Below are 21,677 nucleotides of genomic sequence, written 5' to 3'. Positions count from 1 at the left end.
CAGATTTGCATATGAACTGCAACATCTGAAGTGTAGTTTGTGTGGAACCACAGAACAGGGGGAATTGGTAAATACATTGGTGTACTCGAAAAGTACCACCCAGAAGCAGCCATCAGACTTTTAAACAGTATTATCTACTATCAATCAGTATTGGATCATCTCTGTATGGTTGTGGCTATATTAGATTAAGCTTGAATACAGTAATTACTCTAATCTTTGCCTTTCCATGTGTCTCAGGCTTTTTTCCCTAGTAAATGATGTAAAACTGCTTTGCCCTCTGTATTTCCTAATATTCAGCAACTATTCCTCTTTGCACTGAAACAAACTGCTGTAGGAATAGAAAGAAACATGCCTCAGAGAATTACTGAAACTCAGTAAGGTTGAATTTATTTTTCTTTGGGCAGCTTCTCAGACAAGGTAAAAGAACAAATCACTGGTTAATGACTCTGTAACTCTCAAGAGAACACAAAATACTGACAAAAGCAAAGGACATGAAACTAGATGTAATGCATTTATAAAGCTTTACCTGTGGCAGTATTCGTACCGCCTGCCAAAGCAATGCCTGAATCAGCAAGGTAGCTGTATACAGGTTCCCTCATGACTGAAAAACTGCCAGACAACACAAGCTTTGATATAACCTACGTGATATATTCCTGAATTATACATACACAGTGATGATTTCTCACTTTGATGGATCTCCTGAAAGGATAGCTCTCTTTGCTAGCACTTCTTCCTAGTTAAAATCCAAAAGCCTGCCTACCTGGAAACTCCTGTCTATTAGGGAGAATCGCTCCCCCCCTGGGATTCCATCCTGCTCCCCCTCTTTTCTTGACTAAGGTTTAACTCTACAGAACACTCAGTCCTACAAAGACTTACACCAAGCTCATCTTCATCTGAGTTATCAAAGATATTATCTAAATCATGAAGTGATGGAGCCAGATCTGTCACCTGTGTGAGGCTACCAGAGCCTACGCGGCCTGCAGCATTGTCCTGCCGGGTGTCTGTCAAGAAGAAAGGGAAAAACAAGATAAATGGGAGCAAAGTTGAGAAACAAAAAAATGCCTTTTTTCAGTTTGACTTCTCACTCTAAACAGGGGACAAGGAAGAACCACTGAGCCCCCTCTTCAATGATGCAGCCTAGAAACTGCTTTGCAGGTCTATCAGGAAAGAATGAAGGCAGCTACTGCTCAACTGCAGTATTCTTAAAGATTTTAAAGTAATTATGTTATTATAAAAAGGACAAGTAGAATCAAGGGGGTTTTTCTATCCCAGGAGCTGTAGCCCTGATGTTACAGTAAAATATTCAGTATGTGATTTTTCCTTTCAGATTTTATTGGGTAGTTTTGAACAGTTTTGCTTTGAGGATCGAACTGAAGAGCTTTTACTCACCAGCCTTAGGAGCAGTGCTGAAAATAGACATGGCATCTTTTCCATCAGGAACTGGTGTAGAATGACCCGTCGTGGGGATTTCCTTGGTACCAATTCCATCTTCTGACTATAAAAAAAATCCAAGCGTTCTTACTAGGCATTAGTTTAAACTATTTATCAAAGAACAACTGTTTTCCTATGTCAAGCCATGCTCAGGGCTCTGGATTAAATGCTTTGAGAAGCAAAAAATAATTAAGAAGGGAAAAGAACACGGTTGTCTGCTGTTTATCTACATATCGGGAGAACTATAGAGTAGCTCTGTGCACTATTTCCAAAGGATTCCATACACATCCGTCAACTTTGATAGCCAGCACAGAGAACCGGCCACCTCCATTTCTTCAGGAAACATCTATTTGAAGTGTGGTGGTTACCTGCGCAAGAACAAGTGAGTGACCTCCAGACTGGCTAAGATATGTAAGAAGGATCATGCATATGGGGCAGGTGATGACCTAAGAATGGTGATCAAAGTGTTTTCTTTCACATATGGAAGAACCCCTCTAAGGAAAACTTCAAAGCCAGTACAGTCTCTGTGCCACCAATCCTCTCAAGCAGAAGGCTATGTTAATTTTGCCCAAGGGAAGAGATCGGAGTTTTGCAGCGAGTTGATGTGTCAAGCAAGGAAAAGCAAAAAGACCATTAAGTTCCTTCATCTGTACAAGGCTCAGAAATTTAATTCTTAGCTTAAATCTGGCACCTGCTGCTGGTCAAGCTGAATACACATAAGCAGGAAGCATTCCTTGCCACAACAGTGTCTTCGTATGGAAACATGTTGAGAAGGGTACCAGCAAATACCAGTTCAAAATTACCACAGAAAAAGGGAGATTTGCCTGTGAGCCAGTGCAGGGCAGAAACACATCATCTCTGTTTCTGATCTGTGGAACAGGCTTGTTTCTTCCCGAGAGCTGCAGAGCAAATCCTGTGCAACAGTAAGTCCAATAAGAACATTAACAATAGAGACTCTGGATTTCCATGTTACCTTGTTCTTTTTCTGAGGATCTTTCTCAGCCCCAAGTTTGCATTTTTTATTGCCAGTGAAGCTGTACTTGATATCACCATCTTCAAAAGTGTAAGGATCACTCGCGTCTCCCCAGCCTTCTCCAGGTTGTTGTATTAGAGGCAAGGGGTCAAGATAGTTCAGTGGCTGCATTGGCTTCTGCTCTTCCAAGATTTTAAACCGTTTATTAGGTTGTGCCAAGAGCCTGAAAGTGAAAATAAAGAAGCAAAAGCCATCATGAAACAAAACAAAAACCAGCAAGGTGTTTACAGGAAGGAAAAATAACAGCTCTTAAGATCTGTAGCTGCCATACACAAAGACAGCCCACTCCATCCTCCTTAATCCAAGAGGAGTATGTTCTTTCCTCAAATAAACAATGCATTTGCCTACATTTGGTGTTAAATACCTTACTGTATTAAGAACTACTTTGGAACAATGAACAAGTATTAATCTTGTCACCACATCAATTAAAACACTTTGAAGCACACACAACCTTTTCAGCCCAGCAAACTCCACTGTAATCACAAAAGCAAGGCTGTCATGACTCAAACCTTTTTCCTTAACTAATTTTGGCTGATCCATTTTCATTAACTACTCTCTGAAGTGCACTTTTTCTATGCAATGTCAGAATGCAAAAGTAACTTTTAGGCCAGTGTAAAATGAATTCAAATTCTCATGCTAAAGTTATAAATAATTCGCATGAAAAAAAATCCATCTTTACAAAAACAATGAAGAGACAGCTAAAATTCCTTCAAATTTAGGCAGTTCATGTTTTTCACTGAGGAAAACTCTGTTCACTGTATTTTTTTTAATGTAACATTTATAAAAGATTAGAATTTGCCCTTTTTTGTGTACAGACCAGAGGGCCCATTGGGGTTTTTGTTTTCCACCCTACCGGGACTGAAGTTAACAGTAAAACTTCCATCTGTTTCAAATACCCACAGTGGGTTTCCCAAGAAGCAGTATTATTCCATATGCAGTATCAGCATACATCACTGGACAAGCCACACTGAAGTGCCTCTACGGTGCTAGTACCAGAATTTCCCTCAAACCAAGCATTTATATACCTGGAAGGCTGCATAACTAAACACAGGTGCTCTTTTTTAAACGGCCAAAAGACATAAGCTTAATAAAACTCTTACATTTGCTTAAATGACTGTGTTAGAGGCTACAAAAAGATCAATTAGTTCTTATCATGTCCAACAGAAAGGCAGATATGAAAAAAGCAAGACACACTGTAATAACGTATTTCTATTTAAGCATTTAACGTTATCTACTTGTTTCAGTTTCAACTGAAAACAAAGTTTGGCCATGCTTGGAAAGGTAGTAAAGCAAACCCTCAGATCAGCTGGCATTCTCACCTCTTCAATGCAGTGCTGTCTGAGTTGATTTCCATCTTGGCATCGTATCTCTCACATGGAAGATCTGGCGGCCTGAACTCTGGATCATCACTGGATGGGACGCTGTAGGTCCTCCACATATCTATTGACTCATTGTTCTGAATTATCCCACAGTATAATGCTGTCTCACTAACCTCTGCCATCAGAGGTAACCTCTGGCCAACGAGGACTGTCCTATCATCTAAGGTGGGCAATGGCTGAAGCTCCAGCCCACTGCCATAGAGTGCTGGGTTTACAGGTACAGAAGGCGGGTCCAGGTTCTCTGCTTCCTGACCTCTTGGCTGGGGGCTGAGTGTGGGAGGCAGAGGGGAAGTAGGGGAATGGGGTGAATCCATAGGATTCATATTCATTTGCTTGCTTGGATTTCTAGCAGGTATAGATAGCGGCTTCTCGTATTTTCTGGAATTAGGGACTTCTAAAGAGGGCTCCATTCCTGCTAATCCCAGCTTCTGCCCTGATGTGTCCTGCTCCATGCATAGCTCTTCAGTCACAGAGGGCCGATGGTGAAATGGCATCATAGGCCTTTTTTGCAGTTTATCTCCTTTTTCCTGTCTCTCTGTTGTTTTGTGCTTCGAAGAGGCAGGAGGTGGCAATGATGAGGAGGATGATGCTCCCACGCTGAATCCTGGCTGATTTATCGTTGGGGGACGGTTGGAGCCAGCAGCACAACGCTGTTTGAAAACCTTGTGCCTGAAAGCAGACACAGAAACAAGTCACTGCATAGTTTAGACAGTTACCTGAGCTAATGGAAACATATCAAACCAAACCAAAAACACCACAACAGAACCCAAAGCACTGAGAAATCTTATGTCTATTCCTGTTCTTCTAGCAGATTCTGGAACGGGCCCAGGATCTGGACCAGGCCAGTCAAGCCAACTCAGCTGCAGTTTCTCTGCGCAATATAAAATGGATAAAGACAGCCTCCATAATACAGCTTACAAAAGAAAGATCTATTGTTTATAAAAGCTTAGGACTGTTCCGATGGAAGGTAATACAACAAAACAATCCAAGCTCCTGTTGCTTTTATTACCCTAAGGAAAGCAGCCTTGCAGATAAAATGACTGCTGTGGACCTACCCCACTACTCTGGCACACTCTGGAGCATCTGTTACAAAAGACAGAGATGAGAGTTGGTTTTGTTAGGTTCACACACTCAGCGCATAGCAGGACGCTTTCATGGCAGCTTCCTCCTCCACATCAGGTAAGGAAACATAAGAGCAACTTTATCCCCAAATCAAACCAAAAGAAAGCAACTACCAAAACAAACCAAACAAAACAAACCCAAAACATTAACATGCAAACTTATTACTGGCTTTGTATTTTAATAGGGCTTTTTTTTTAATTTGCACCCAGTATCTTTGAGACTGGGAAGCACAGGACTAAAATTCAGTATTTCAGATTCTGCTAAGCTGTGTTTCATGATGTGGCTGATGGGTCTCTAGGGACAGGCCAAGGGGAATGGCTTTAACCTACCAGAGGGAGACTGAGCTGAGCTCTTAGGCAGAAGCTCTTCCCTGGGAGGGTGCTGAGGCGCTGGCACAGGGTGCTCAGAGAAGCTGTGGCTGCCCCATCCCTGGCAGTGCTCAAGGCCAGGTTGGACACAGGGGCTTGGAGCAAGCTGCTCCAGTGGAAGGGGTCCCTGCCTATGGCAGAGGTTGGAACTGGATAAGCTTAAGGATTCCTTCCCACTCAAACCATTTATGATTTTATAATCCCCAAGGACTTGACAACAGGAACATCTAAGCCTCCATATTTTTATTGCTCTTTTTTGTTGCTTGGGGGTTTTTGTTTAGTTGTCTAAACAACCTTTAGCTTTTTTAAGCTATGACTTGATTGTGCTTAATATTTACACCTGTTTGAAGTGAAACACCATTTGAAAAGAAATCATTCCATCCCTATTATTGTTTATAAACTACAATACCTAGGACAGTAATAACACATTTCAAACCATATAATGTGCTTTTGCTCACACAGAAAAGCTACATTATCACAAGTGGACTACTAGACTGAAAAAAATCAATTCTGCTTTTATGACTTTGATACGAAAATATCCAAGTTTTATAGTATACAGGGGCTGTCAAACGGTACAAATGCAACTTCTTGTACTTGCTGTATCATTTTCCTGTAACCACCATGTTGTGTAGCATTGTCCTGGCTGTCTTTGTGGGCTGTGCTGTTATCAGGACATGTTGCCAATTCTCTGCTGCAGCAGATGGTCTTTAGCTGCAATCACCCATGATGTGGAGCTAATGCCTTAGTAACTGCAGATTTGCCTTAAGCATGTTCTTGTAACATTAACTGACTTAATTCTCCATCATTCACTGTATTTTAACCGACTGCAGGAAATTATTTTAGACATTCTGTTCTTCAACACACAAAGCTGGAAATACAGAAGATTGAATTTGGTGCCGAGTACCAGACAACCCCTTAAGACTGATTTTTATGATCTTATTTTGACATTCATACTCTCATCTATACAATACACAGAATGGGCACCATAATGACTGTAGCTGTATCACAGTCGCTGCCTGGTTTCTGCAGCTATACAGAAAATTCATATTGCAGTTTGAAATCAGGCACTGTTTTCATTTCATGGATAATGTTTTAATTTCCCAGTTGCTGTATTTACTAACTCAAGCAGGATGTAGTTATCACTGGAGGTATAAAAAGACTGTGTGAAACTGCAAATGCAGCTGAACCTCTCCATAGAACCAGGTTTCCATTGTCCACTACTGGTTCCCCATGCTTTCCAGGCAAAGCTTGACCTCAGTTTTCCATAGGAAACACTTGGCACCTTTAGAAAACATTTATCTGTTCCACAGTCTTGAGTGTATCCATACAAGCAACATATAATCAGATATCTAATGTATAAATAACATATGTACAACGTAAAGAGCTGCAAGAGAGTAACACTTTCACTCTGGATACAGCACAGTCTCCAGGCTGAACACTGTAACTTTAAGCGTTCATCAAACATGACAGATAATTTAATACACTCTTGAAGTGTTTGTGCAATAAGCTGTTGATCAGGTGACAGTGACCAAGCTGCAAAGGTTTTACATTCTCTTGGGTAGCCTTTGGTGTCATGAGTCATGGCAGACATGGAGTAAAGCGATCCTTGGGCCTATTTTTCCTATTCTTCCAGAGACAGTAGCACTATCCCTCAATCAGGATGCTTGGAAACTTAGGCAGCTTCTGCCCCTCTTCATCGTGAGTCTTACCACTCCAAACTTGAAAGCACACATCTCTGAAAAGCCTGAAGGATGAGTTCATTACGAACAAGCAATGTTTGAGTGATTCTACCCACATTCCCTAGCCTAGAATCATTTTTCCACTCAACTACTGCAAGTGACAATAATACGAGATGTGCATTGATCACCTGAACATGAGTGATGATCAGAGTTTTGATCAGAGTTTCCTCTTCTCTCAGCTAAAACATAACTCCCTTTTGTAAGTGTACCTGTGTCGAATTAAACAGGGTTCTTCCAATATGATAAATGTTTACTTTCTTCAAAGCTCACCTGGAACAAGAACAACTGACTCTTTGGACTGGATCCACAAAATCCCACGAAACAGCACTGCTAGGAACTTCCTCTTCCATATTTGCAGTTGTGATTTGATTCCTCCTGAAGAAGATAGAATTATTTTAGTAGTTATCACTATTAACATTTTAAAAAAGCATATGCATAAATGCGCATCTGTTCTCCTTAAATACATTACTTCCTTCTACTTCACTTTTAAAACAGAATTCTGTCTTTAACAGTAGTTCCCTTTACTACTCCTTAAAACTCACGGTTTGATTTCTATGGGAGGATGGTACCAGCTCTATGTCAGATACCTCTGCCTGGAGTCTAAGCACAAGCAGCAAGGAGCAAGCAATTTAGACTGCATCTGGAAATTCTTCTGACATATCCAATGAGGAAATTACATGAGAAGAGTGAAAAATAGAGCTTTCATACACTTTGAATCTCCCGTAATGAAGGCCTATGATACTAACAACATGAATTCACCATATCCTTGTTAACTGGAGTTTTATCCCAGTATGTAATGCACTTTACAATTATTATTACCCTTAAAGTTCTAACTATGAAATACATCCTACTTGTCCTTCAGTCACCCAACTTTCGGTCTTGTAACAACAATTAGAGCTAGAAACTGCAATCAATAAATCTGACAGCAGCTAGCTAAAGGCACATTTGATAGATTTGTGACATCAAAGACTGTCATAATGAAGACACACAACTGCAAATACAATGTTAAGTGTCAGGAGTTTTCAGCTGAATGCAGGAACAAATTTTCTTTGATAATCTGTTCTGCATCATTAGCTTTGATTAGTGGCCAAAGAATTCCGTGAGGAATAACATTATCTAATGCAAAACTGTTACGATGTTAATTATATATATTCTGTGTTTGTTAATAACAAGCCATCAGGATTGCTGCCTTACTTGGACTGTGACCTGTTGAGAATGCACTCCTTCCAGACACGGTGAACCATGTGATTGTGAAATTTTGGAGTAATCTTTCCTGATTTCTTTGGACTGTGCACACTGACTGTCCCCTCCTGTACAGCTGCATGGCTGATACTGCTCTGAGAGCATCCACTTTCTCCTGCAATATAAATAAAGCATTGATGTTACAGCTTAATAGTCACATTTGATATTTTTTCCTGAAAAACACTTTGCCTGTTATATATTAAGAAACCCAGTAATTTCTGTAAACTATTTCAAAGCAAGAATCAGTTCTTTATAGTAAAGATAAAACCTCACTGAAGAAATAAAATGGATTAGTGTGATGCTATTTTTTTATAATATGCTTGAATTGAAATACCAGAATCAAAACATGCATTGGTGAAATCTTACAGTTGAGATGTATACTAATACAGAAGTTCTGCAACAGTTGATCATTAGTGTATACTATTAACATAATATGAGAAGTTCTCAGTAATGCTGTATGATTATTGAAGAGATAACAAATGAAGATATTACTTCAACATGTTAATAGCCTGAAAGTTCTGATTTACATTCTGCACTTCATTTCTTTCCATCTGCGCTGCAGAAATGCCACCAGCAGATGTTTCTTTTTCTTTATGAAATGTGGTTTTGTTTTAGAATAACTGAAATCAAAGACTCATCTTTACAGACTCAAACTACAACAGTAGAGGGAGCTTTAGGTTCATTTGGCCTGATGGCTGAGCAACACCACTGTGGATGGAACAGTAAGGAAGGATATGCTGCATTTTAACAAGGTCAAATCAGTGTACAGAACACTTTGTCCTCCGGCTTGTCGCAATTTAAGAAGCTTTAAGAACGAAAGGCTGAAAGGATTCAGTGCTATACATCACTAACAGGGTAATCCTGCTGATTTCGATTAGGTGACTTTCAAAATACAACTTTCAGAATTGCGTAGAAGCTGCCCAACCCTGTGTCTTTGAGTCTTGAGATTATGAACTTGATCAAAAAAAACCACCCCAGGTCACAAATTCAGAATTAGCAAATCTGGTCTCCTTTGGGAGGGAGGAATGTGGGTATATAGCAAACCCAACTCCAACACACACACATATATACATGGCATGCATCAGCAGCAGGAGAGTCACAACTGCCAGGGAACAAAAAAGGTGTGATGGAAAAGGGAGGCTAGGAGGCAGGAAAGGATAACCAAGGAGCTAGGAGAGCTTTCAAGTTACATTAGAGTGCATTAACTATTGTTTCCCAAAACTCTGCAATCTGTTTATACTATACAGTACAGCAGTACATGGCATAACGTGAAACAGAACTTCACAGCAGGCCAAAACATTTTGTACTCACACACTCATTTTTATAAATGAAAATCACTGACAGGATACTGGAACACACACAAACAGCTATGCCATGGAATGGTATAAACTGGAGGACACAACCAGCCCCTCACCAGAGGTCACTTCCCAATCCAGTCTCTTTCTACACATTAATAATTCCCTACTTTCAGCAGCAATTTGTTTCGTTGTGTACTTGAGACACAATCACAGAAAATATGGTTGATCTGAAGGGATCATCACCTAGCTCATCCCCTACTTCAAAGCTGGATCAACATATCTCACTAACCTTTCTTTAAAACACACACACCCCACAACAAACCCCTAGGAAACCCTCAAGAACCCACCCACCTCTCTGCTAATGGACATGCTGTAACTTCCAACCAGTTTATTCTAACGTGTCATTATCCTTCCTCAGAGCAAGTTTCCCCTCATGTTTAGCCTAGTTTTGCTTTGCTCCAGTTCTGGTTCATTACATGTTGGCTGCAGACAGATTATGCTTTTTCTCCTGATATGTCTCTGAAGACTATTCCACCATTTCTCCTTCAAATTTCTTTCCTCTAGACTAAACAACCTCAATTCTTCCCATCTTTTCTGTAGGCCCTGTTTGGAACATCTATAATCATTCCCACTGCACTTTTCTGGACTCCATCCAATTTGCCCACATCCGTATGTGTTCGGAACTGGTGATGGTACTACAGCCACATTTTTACTAGTACAGGGCAGGACTGGAGTATCATTCATGTGCCTCAGACTGATCTAGTTTATGTATCCCCTTTACTGATTCTGAACTGCATGACATGGTTTCCCATTCCATTTCTCCAACTTTTGAAGGCCTTTTAAAATGGTGCCTGAGATAATAGAAAGGAATCCTTTCATTGTTGGCTGAAGAGGCACCCCTCTGATCCTATTTCATGTTGTCCTCAAACAATGGCAGAGATCAAACACAAACTGTGCCTGCCAGACTGAACAATATGAACATTGTTTAGATATTATTAGTTTATAAATATTCTAAAATAGAATCCCCTTGTGATGTTGTACAAGTTTAAGAGGGATCTGAAGAATTTAAAAATACAATAGCACGTTACAATATGCATCAATACTTCATCAGGGATTGCTATTTACAAGTTGATCATCTTGCTTCAGGTAGTTACTGAAAAGCTTCTTGCTTATTTTAACTATCAGTTGGGCTGGAAAAAAACCCCACTATTCAAAGTGAATTTAAATCTCACATGTTATATTATTAGCAGTAATTACTGCTAAGTAAGACTGACTCTCTTAATGTGACAGAACTATCTAATAAAGGCTAAGCCAGCTTGCTGGCTCCTTGGACCTCAGTGAGGCTCTAATAAGGATCCTTTATCCCCATCTGTCCAGGTTCAAGCAGAAGGTGTTTGTCCAGTGGTGGATGGTTTCTAATGTGAGTAATCAGAAGTTGCCCAGTGGTGAGTAGTCTCTAATGACTTTGCTCATGTGACACAAGCCAGAGAATCTCCCGTGAACTGGCACAGTCAGTTAACAGGCATCTACAAAGCACAAAATGTGCAAGTATTTGAGAAATTACTATCAATAAAGGTTACAAGGAGAGCATGAGAAAGATGGGGGAGGAATCTTATCAATGTATACAAATGTTTGTCAGGGAGAACAGAGAAGATATAACCAGTGGTATCCAGTGAAAGGACAAGAGGTGATGAGTATAAAATGAAATACAGGAAATTCCATTTAAACCTAAGAAAGAACTTTTTCCTGTGAAGGTGGTCAACCGTTGGCACCGGTTGCCCAGAGAGGTTGTGCAGTCTCTGTCCTTGGAGGCATTCAAAACCTGACTGGACAACGTGTGAGCAACCTGCTCTACCTGACCCTCCTTGGGTGAGACAGTCTCCAGAGGTCCCTTCCAGCTTCAGCTGTCTTGTAATTCTATTAACAACGGGCAACTCTGGAAAGAGCAAGTTCAGCAGACAATATACACACAAAAGTTGTAAAAATCCCTTAAAACAGTTTTGGGGGTGGGTGGGGGAAATAATTTCTTTTTTCAACATATTTTTCCTTTTTTTTAAACTACTTCTCATCTCAGAAGTTTCCACTCAAACATTTCACTCCTCTGTTCCTTAATTCTCATTTGAAATTGCAGTCCTGAATTTGTTACAGCATAACCACACAGACAGCAACTAATCAAAGTCTTGTCTGTGTTCCAGGTGATGACAGGTTTTAGATACTTACTGCAATGTCTAAGCAGCAACAGGACATGCATATTCATTTCAACAAAGGATATTAAGGATCTAGTATCTCACAGAGCAAGCATTTGGGTGGCTTCTGAGATTAGAACTAGCATGGATCCAATGAGATTAGAACTACCATGGATCTTGAAAGGGGTATACTCCATCCAGACAAAACATACAGCTCACTTGCAAATATCATGCATCACTGCCATCTGTGTATGATGCAAGCCTGTGGCAGGCCTCATTCGGGAAGCCCAGCTCCTTCTTACCAGTTCCAGTGACTTACACATTTCTTTTGAATGGCCCTTAATTAAAAACCAACCGTGATGGGCAAAAAGAGCACCTAACATTTGCAAATTCTTATACCAACAAGAATTCTTAGTTAAGTGCTGTATTTCTAGCTCTTTACAAAAGAGAACATACTCCTATATGTTCACTGTACTCTAACCACAATGAATCAACACCCTCCTCCCATCCCAATGCAAGAAAACCAACACTAACCCTTTTAAACCACTGCCAGAATCCAGCCTCTCAGGTATTGGCACCACTGCACAAAAATAATGCATCTATAGAAAAAGGAGTTTAACTGAATTCACAAAGTTTTGTTTAAGATGTGTCTTCTTCAAGGGTTTTTAAAGCATTTGCTTTCTTTTAGCAGACCTACAGAAGAAGTCCTCGCTTAACTTCCTCTCCATTGCCTTTCTTTAATCTGCTACTGTTCACACTTACCCTCACTTATCATGAGCTATGCAAAACTGACTCCAGCCTCCTCACTTGCTTACCCATAACAGCCTGCTCTGGAGAAGTGGGTGGAGTAAGCGGCATCCCACAGGTACTAGCAGGATCCTTCACGCTTCCAAGCCCCTGCTGTCCCACATTTATATGGCCTCCAGTACTGGCAGTATTCTGTGACATGGGAATGTCACTCTGGGAGATGAGAACAAAGGCTGAAGGATACACCATCCTCACACCACCTACAACGGAAAAGAAAATAAAATCTGAAATACACCTGGTAGTGCAGCAGCTCCAGCTACTTCAACCTATTTCCAGTGTCAGTTAGACAAAACTTATTACCTGAAATATAAACAGCTAAGAAATTTCACATACTAATGTACATATAACCCTCTGTAACCAGTACGGAGCTGAAAAAAGGAGCCTGATACTGTGAATAATAGCATGTGGGATACAGGGAGTACAGAAGCTTGAGGCAAGATAACTAGTCAGATGTTCCAGTGTCAGGAGAGCTACAATAGGATATAGGAAAATTACAATGGCTCTTTCTGATTAATTAGATTTTGAAGAAAATAACCCTTCAGGCACAATACTGAAACTTACCAACAATGACTTCAACTGCCACAGGGAAATCGTTGTCATATCCCAGCTCCTCTTCCTCTTTCATGCCTTCTTTTTTCTTCAGCACCATAGGATAGAAATACTGCCATTCTTCCATCAACTTCCGAGTTGCTGGGTCTGACATCTTGTACGACTGGCCCGTGAGTGTACCATTTAAACCATAAGGACTCACCAACACTGCAAAGTAAGAAACAACAGTCCCTCCAGTAGGTTTATTTAAAATACGGATTACTGAGTCTCTACCCCTCCAGCTTGAGTCACTGTTCCATGCACATCCTATTTAAGGATCTGTCTTCAGGGGAAAGCTACTGCAAAATCAGGTGTGAGTTTAAAGCCACGTTCCGGTACAGCCACCCTCACAGAGCTAAACCCACACCTTTCTGCAGTTTAAATTAATAATTTCCACAATGAACTACTCTAATCGTACTGAAACAACAAAGGGATGACCATATGTGGAAGTAACAGAGGCAGACATTCAACAGGAGGATTTTCACCAGGAGCATACGGTGCTTGAGACTTCTCAGCATTAAGGAGAGGCAACAGTATACGCCGACAACTACAGTCATGTCAAATCAGGAGGACTCGTTGCTCATCATGTATTTCTATTCATACTCAATTTTGCTTTTAGTCACATTTGATTTGAGAGAGCAATGAATTTAGCTCACTGAAATCAAACCTTCTATGAATTAAGTGTCTGAGCCTCTGTCAAAACCTTGTATCTAGAAACAAACTGTTTTTAAATAAAGCTTCTATAAATTGACATCTCTATAAATGCTCATTTTATAAGTCTCTGGGTGTATGCTTAATTTTATAAAGATTTCTTCCTTTAATTGCTTTGAAATTTTAATTTCAGTCTGCACTGAAGACAGTGTAACTCAATGACTCAAATATTCTTAAGTTTTTTTGACACAGAGAATCACATCATGATTACATTATGAATTTAATAGGCTGTTAACCCCTCATTTCTTACACTGCCACACAGTCACAGATACTTTTGAGTTTTTCATTGTTTCACACACACGCCTCTTTTAAAAACAGAAGAGTTGTCAATCTCTGAATGAAAAGTACTCCTGAACTAGATAAGCTCTGTATTTGTATTCATGTAGCACTGAAGTTCTAGATCTGAGCCCACTGACCTAGACACCATGTAACAAAGTCAAACAAGTGGACTCACTCCCTTAAACAGCAAGTCTTTTTAAATAAAAGTGATAATTTCTGGTTTATTTATTAGATGCAAGTACCTTTAAAAACAATGTTAATGAATAGAAAGCTCTGGAAAATTCCCATTCCCATATGGCTGACTCTAGAGCTTAACAACATCTTCCCTTAGGTCCACAACTTCCTGAACAGAATTTAACCTGTCTGAAGAGGTACTTAAATCTTACATTATTTACCTCTGAAGACAACACCACCAGGAGTGAAGACCCTGCCATGCATAAGTGAGGTTAAGCACGTGAAGTTCCAAATCCAGCTCCCTTACCTTGGAATGGTGATGGTGAGGACTGGGCCATATGGATATGCTCTTCATTTATCAGGTAGATTGGCTGGTGCTGAGCGATCTCCACGCTTGTGCACACATTGCTTTCCCCATGGAGAAAGAATGTGAAGGCACACGATAAATGTTCACTGGAAGAGGGGGAAGACAAATGAGAAAGACATTCATTAGCATGTTAATGAACTCATAGGAGACAGTGATTCCACAGCCTTGGAGGCCAAATACATATACTCTTCTGTTTTGTCACTTGTGCCTACTACATACAGGTTCACTGACTGATTGCTAACCACATACAACAGAATGACCAGCCACTAGACAGCCATTTGACCATGTTGGCAGCTACCTCAAAGGTTTGTTTTTCCTACTTAACAGAATCATAGAATCCTGGAATGGTCTAGCTTGGAAGGGACCCTAAAGCTCATCCAGTTCCAAGCCCCTGTCACAGGCAGGGACACCTTCCACTAGAGCAGGTTGCTCTAAGCCCCATCCGACTTGGCCTTCTCAGTCTCCCCTCTGTCAGGTTAAAGCCATTTGCCCTTGTCCTGTCCCTGCAGACCCTTATCCAAAGTCTCTCTCCAGGTCTCCTGTAGGCCCCCTTAAGGTACCTGTTTCAATTAATATGATTACAAATGGGATTTTAACCAGGATTTAAGCAGTAAAAATAGGGCTTTTGAGAAATTCTTCAAAACTCACTCTCAATGAGTACTAGCTGAAAAGAAATAAAAAAGGAATAGGAAAGATTTTTCTCTAAAATCTCATGAGAGTCTCCATTTAAGAAAACAAAAGCACATGAATATTACAAATAGTTGACAATGGTCTAAACTGAACCATGGATTTGCCACTGACAATCAAACCTAATTTGAAATGAATGGAATTTAAAATGTTCCCACTTCATTCTATCCAGAGAATGACCTCCCACCATAGCTATTTGCTTAAATATTCCTTGCCACAAAGCCACAAGAAAGAAGAAAACAAAGTACATTCAAACTTTTTATCATCATTTTAATCAACTAAAAATCCACAGAGCTGAAGTGGTAATTCTGCAGCAATTTTTCTGTCCAATACAAGAGCTGGGCATAGTTTTAGAGCTGTTGGCTTTGGCAGCAGGCCACCCATAATGTAACCTGGATTGTAAAGACAGCTCTGAACTACCCTCACCAAAAAGAGAACACACAGGCAACTGTAACAGTTGCACTTCGGTATTGGAGTCAACCAGCTGCTCTACTACTGTCAGCTAGTTATGAACAAAGGCACTGGTGGGCTAGAATAGGAAACTGGTTTAATCTCACTGAATTTCTGACTGATGCTACACACTGTGTAGAACAACTTTTTGTCCTGCACTACAAGTTACTCTTCTGTGAGCCTCAAATGCTACCACAAAAACTGAACACAATGGTCAGCTGAGGAAAATACGGAGAGAAAAGCATATTTATATGATAGGTAATCACCTAACCTCCTTGGTGCCATGACGCCAACAGGGACATGGGACACACTGGATCACAGTCTGCCATGGGTAAATCAGTATGTCACAGGTATTTATGTCTATGCAGCTGTTTTGCCCCAAAGGAAAACAAAGCAATTCATCTAAAAATTAAATAAATTGAACAACAGATTTCTGCACATAAAAGAAATTAAAAAAAAAAAAGGCAAAGCCCAATTATTTCATCAAACCCCATTAGTTTCCTTACAGAGGATGACAGCCCTTAATATAAAAGAAGATCTTAATAAATAAAAAAGCATGAGAAATGTGATCTACAGTCAAGCAGGGATAATCTCTCCAAAGGGTTCAGCACACAGCAGGTCAGCCTTTCTGAAGCAGGGAACAAAGCTATTAGTAAAGTAGGCATTTGCAACTCCTCGGTTTAGGATGTTATTCGGAAATCCTCCTGGTTTCTGCAAGGGTTTGACTGCGAACATCTCACTTGCTTCTATTGACCTGACTCAAAACCCAGCCACTTGGAACCACCCAGGTCTCATTCAAGTCTCTTGCAAAGTGGCCTGGTATGAACAAATCACACCCAATCTTATGCAACGTTCACAAGTACCCATAAACACTGTGAGAGTAAGAAACAGACAAAATCAGGGTTTAAAAGAGAAAGATGAATTTGGCTTTGCAGGGAATGGAATGCATTTCACCGACTTTATCGACTGAGAATCAGCTAACACCAAAATTAAGCATTAAGTTTGGAAAACTAAATGTATTCACAAATAATTACAGGCAAAAAGATATACAAATACAGTACTGGTCCATTTTACTTTCCTGCAAATATTGACAGATTAAAGAGTAATAGCAATGACTATTACTACTCATGGCCAGCAATAAATACTTTGTTAGGGAGAGGGATCGTTTCTAGCACTGGATCCAAAGTAAATCACACTCAGCTATGGAAAGAGAACCGAAAGATGTCAGTCACTCAATCACTCCTTTGCTTCAGAGCACAGGTACCAAGTCCACACAGTACAACAACAAGCAAACCCTGCCCTGCCCCAGGCCTTCTCCTGTGTGCCCTCCATCCAGCCAAGAGAAGAAACAGCTACGCAGCCTTTATACTCCCTCTGGTGCCAGAGCCACTGCTCTGAGCTCAGCTTTCAAGACCAAAAATAATCAAGATCAAGGCCTGGAGACTTCCTGCATTCCCAATAGGCTTCTGGCAGATTCCCAGTAAAATGTTTACTCTACTAACAAATACAAGTTTCATTTCAAGCAAATAGCATCAGCACACTGGGTGATGTATTCCACTCCAGCATGTACATCCCCGCCTCCTGACATTCCTGTCTTTAGTCCATTTCACACAATTCCTGAAATACCAAGCTGCAGAAATCATTCTTGCTCTAAATGGGAGACAGATCTCCCAGTATAGTTCAAGTAGAAGAAAACTCACCGAGCTAAAGCCAGTCAGCCTGCAGGAGCAGACTGAGCACTGAGGCTTTACTTTTAATAGGCACTTAGCTCTAACTCTGCAGCAAGACCTACATACTTCAAAGTAAAGCTCCAAAATACAGGAATTGTTCAGGTCCTCACTAGAGTCTTCCAGCAGTGTTTTTATCAGCATCCAGTTTTCTTAAGAGACCGACGACTCTTTGTGCTACCAATGGCCCCATGAAAAGCTAAACACAAAATTCAGATCAGGCTGGAGTTTCTAAAATGCACCATCTTCAGACTGTTCTTTTTATTATCTTATTTAAATTTATTTCAACCTAGTTCAAACCCTGAAGCTGACACGCTTTTGTGTAGCCACTCCACTATCTCTCCAGGTTGTTAAACTTCCCCATTGCTGTACTCTTTCTTATCTCTCTGAAATCAAACTCTCAGAAATCACCAGAGAGGCATGTGAAATGGCTTCCAAACTACTTCCACTGCTCTACAAAGGGAAAATGCACAGCCACATACCCATGAACTTAGCATGACATACACTACAGATGGATTAATTTAGTTACCTATCATTTAGGGCTCGAGGCTTTTAATTTTTTTTCCTTTGCTTGGTTTTTGTTTCAAGCATACAAACAGTGCCACCAGAGACAGTGGCAGCTGCAAGCACTTCTCCATCAGGAAATGTGAACACAGACTTAAGTAAAACATATTATTTTAATCTTATTTTATAACTCTCCTTTCATCCTGTTTTATACCTCTTGTATTTATACTACACAGGCATTCTTGTCTGTTTATACAGGTACCTTTTCAGAACCCTTTCCTTCCATTACAGGTGACTGATGGATGTCACCTTCCTGAATCAAATACATAGAGAACATATGCTATTTCCAACTACAGCTAAGGCCAAGGTCTGGAAAATGCTGAACACTCTTGAACCAGCAGAACACTTGAGCATGCACGTTCGTAAATATTTCCACTATATTCACTGAGACTTTTGTGCTAAAACTAAAAGAATTAACTACATAAACAGCTTTTATTAATAGAAACAAATAAAACCACAAAATCACTCCTCAAATACACAGTGACAAATATTCTGTGCTATTTCCCTTCATTTTATTTTAAATGTGTTCTTGGTGTTTAGATCCCTGTGTTTTATAAGGAAAAGAAATAGCCAATATCATAGAATCTTTTGTAACTAAAGCTAAGATCTGTGTCCTTCTCCTAAGTATTGCAGGTATTTTTTTTGCCCATAAAACAGAAAAATCCTCAAATAAAGAGTATTTACCTTAACCAAACCTTCGGTTTGGCACCTGATCACTTGCTGACAACAACTGTCTTTCAAATGACTACTCTGGGACCTTCATCACCTTAAATAACATTTGAGATGCCTAAAAATGCAGCTGAACACCTTGTCAATGTAATGTTTAGGACCTCCCATAACCTTTATGAACACCAATCCCTCAGTTACTATAAATGTCTTAAATAACATTACATTAAATTTACTTATCTATAAAAATCAGATGAGGATTATGAAAACATGACCATGTTTAAACTGCACAACATTGGCAGAGAAAGAAGAACATCTGACCGATCCATGTATTTATTCCATTTGTTAGTACCCTTATACAAATACCCAGTGGAAGCCGCACTAGCCTGCATTCAAGCTAAAGAGATGATTTCCACACAAATAATGCAATTTATAACTGAGATTTGAAGGCATGAACTAAATGTGTGCGGGTGTCAAGGTGCAGTAAAACTGTACCTTGCAAGAGATTTCAAAATACCTCCTTTTGGGTAATAAATATGCAAATCAACTACTTCAGGAAAACAGTAATTTAAAAATTATAATAACAATTACTGTGGGATGGGGAGAAGGCACCAAAAAGAATCACAGAATAACCTGGAAGAGCATCACATATTATTTTCTATATTAGAGGGATAGTCCAAAACCAAGTTTATGATATGAATTTTCCCATTCTTATTTTACTGCTTTTAAATCACTCATTGAAAAGCACTTTTATACTCTGAGAAGCAATTGCTGCTCTGCAGTGTGCAGTTTCTAAGCTGGGTTTCATCCCAAACACTGCAACCAACTCACACACCCAGAAAGTGCAATGCAAACAGTACTGACACTAAATGTTACATAGAAGAAACTGGTGAAAACTTGAGAATCCTGTACTTGTAACATTCATCCTGGGTTTAGAACAATTTCAAGGATGGCTTAAATACCTATTTAAATACTTATTTCTCTATAAAGGAACTTTAGATCCCTTGCCCTGCCACCAGGCTGCTGGCATCTCTCCTTTAAAGAAATTGCCCATAAAGCCACTGACTGAGTACAATTAATTCTATTTTATGACCAATAAATTGGATTGCTGTTCTAATTCCCCTGAAAATTAGGGTTGGGATCTGAAAGCCCTCAACTCACTTACCCTGAAACAGCTTTATCAAGTCTGATCTCAGAAAGAGGCAGCAGTAAGACACGCATTAGGAAAACAGTCATACCAATGACACTGATCACTTAACAGACTGTAACAGAGAGGGCATAAAAAGGCTCTGCACAGATTTGGAACATGAGAATAAGAGAGAATAATAATGTCCTTTATATTTGTCTAAAGCCCCAGGACAGCTCTCAGCAGGTCACAGTGGTGGTCTGGACAGGAGATGGCAGCACCTGGACACACCTACAGCTCATAACCCTCTTGAAGAGGTGAAAGTAAATTCATAGCCCAGCATGAAAACTGCCTCTTTTTCAAGAATCTGGAAATAAACATTCTCAATGAAGTCTGAATTTGAAAAGCTCCCCCAGCAACCAAAGGCCCAATGTAATGGGAGGAGAGAAGAAAAGCTTTCTGCTTTGATTTCACAGAAGTCAGACCCTCTGTTCCAACACAGTGACCTATCCATTTTCCTTAAATGAGAGAAATGTTGCACCCTCCTCGTGCCCAGATCTCCACTACTTTTCTCTAGGGCATAAGATGGTCCAATTTAGGAACTACAGGGACCTGCCAGGCAGTTGTGCTAGCAGAAAAAGCTTCTTCACATGTACCAAGAGAGCAGAAGAGGACCTGGAAACTGAAACTTCATCAGTAGCAGCAAATAAAAAACACCAGGACACATTCTTCTGGTCCTCAGGAGAAATACCACGTTCATATTACAGAATCACACAATGGTTTTTATTGGAAGGTACCTTAAAGCTCATCCAGTTCCAACCCGTGACATGGGCAGGGACCCCTTCCACTGGAGCAGCTTGCTCCAAGCCCCTGTGTCCAACCTGGCCTTGAGCACTGCCAGGGATGGGGCAGCCACAGCTTCTCTGGGCACCCGGTGCCAGCGCCTCAGCACCTTCACAGTGAAGAACTTCTTCCCAATGTCTAAAATTTCCTCCCAATATCTAATGGTAAAACCTCTCCATACCAAAAAGGGAGGCATTAGCTGGAAGCAGTCCTTGGCTGTTCTATCCCCAGGACCTCTCCTGGGCATTGCTTTGGAAGAGTGCTAGCTGCCACTGCTCAAAGCCAAGTAGCGAGCATGCAACATAAAGCAGTCTGCATGACAGCACACCAGTTCTAGACATCATGACTCGTCTGGTCCACTTAGTGGTATAGACACAGTCTGAGAGACAAAACATTTATGTGGCATTTCTCATGCTTGCAAGTAACCCATAATATACTCTCTGCCTACCAGATGGAATTTGAATGTTGCCCAAGCTGAAGAAAGGGAGTTATTCAGAAGTTCAACTTCAGTAGTTCACAATACACATTCAAGAAACGTGGCATAATGAATGAGTAACAGTTTCTGCAGAGACCACAGCTAAGCCAAAAAGGTAAAGCATTTCCAGGAGTGAGGCAATTCCAGAGTTTTTTAGGTACAAGAGCCTTGCAACAAATGACAGCCAGCACAAAGCTGTCCACATTTCTGTACTGGGCATGAATCTCACACAGTTGTTTCCTCTCTGCTATGGCCTCAGATGCAGGCCTATACTCAAATACATCAAACAGCAACTTAGAGCTGTCCGGGGTGGGGGGGTGGGGGTGGGGGGGGGGGGGTGGTAAGGGAAGAAAGGGGGGAGGAGTAGAAACTGTGTGTCTGACTGGGTTTAAACCACGACAAGAGCCTATTTGGT

At 40.5% G+C, this 21,677-nt stretch overlaps 1 protein-coding gene across 2 annotated transcripts in view; it reads right to left on the bottom strand.

The window, feature by feature from the left end:
* Positions 1–21,677, bottom strand: part of MED13L (mediator complex subunit 13L) — a 185,383-nt gene that overhangs the window by 37,227 nt on the left and 126,479 nt on the right. Inside the window, exons 5-13 of one of the 2 annotated variants that reach the window (XM_065692177.1) lie at positions 14,665–14,810; positions 13,167–13,361; positions 12,614–12,805; positions 8,267–8,429; positions 7,343–7,447; positions 3,784–4,512; positions 2,405–2,627; positions 1,390–1,495; positions 877–1,001 (exon numbers count right to left, since the gene is read on the bottom strand). In XM_065692177.1, coding sequence (XP_065548249.1) covers positions 877–1,001; positions 1,390–1,495; positions 2,405–2,627; positions 3,784–4,512; positions 7,343–7,447; positions 8,267–8,429; positions 12,614–12,805; positions 13,167–13,361; positions 14,665–14,810 — 1,984 coding nt within the window. The remainder of the gene's footprint in view (positions 1–876; positions 1,002–1,389; positions 1,496–2,404; positions 2,628–3,783; positions 4,513–7,342; positions 7,448–8,266; positions 8,430–12,613; positions 12,806–13,166; positions 13,362–14,664; positions 14,811–21,677) is intronic. The other variant, XM_065692178.1, reaches the window with a different exon arrangement.

Source organism: Lathamus discolor, chromosome 12 (genome assembly GCF_037157495.1).
Source record: "Lathamus discolor isolate bLatDis1 chromosome 12, bLatDis1.hap1, whole genome shotgun sequence".
Taxonomy (NCBI): Eukaryota; Metazoa; Chordata; class Aves; order Psittaciformes; family Psittacidae; genus Lathamus; species Lathamus discolor.
This window is presented reverse-complemented; position numbering and strand designations above follow the sequence as displayed.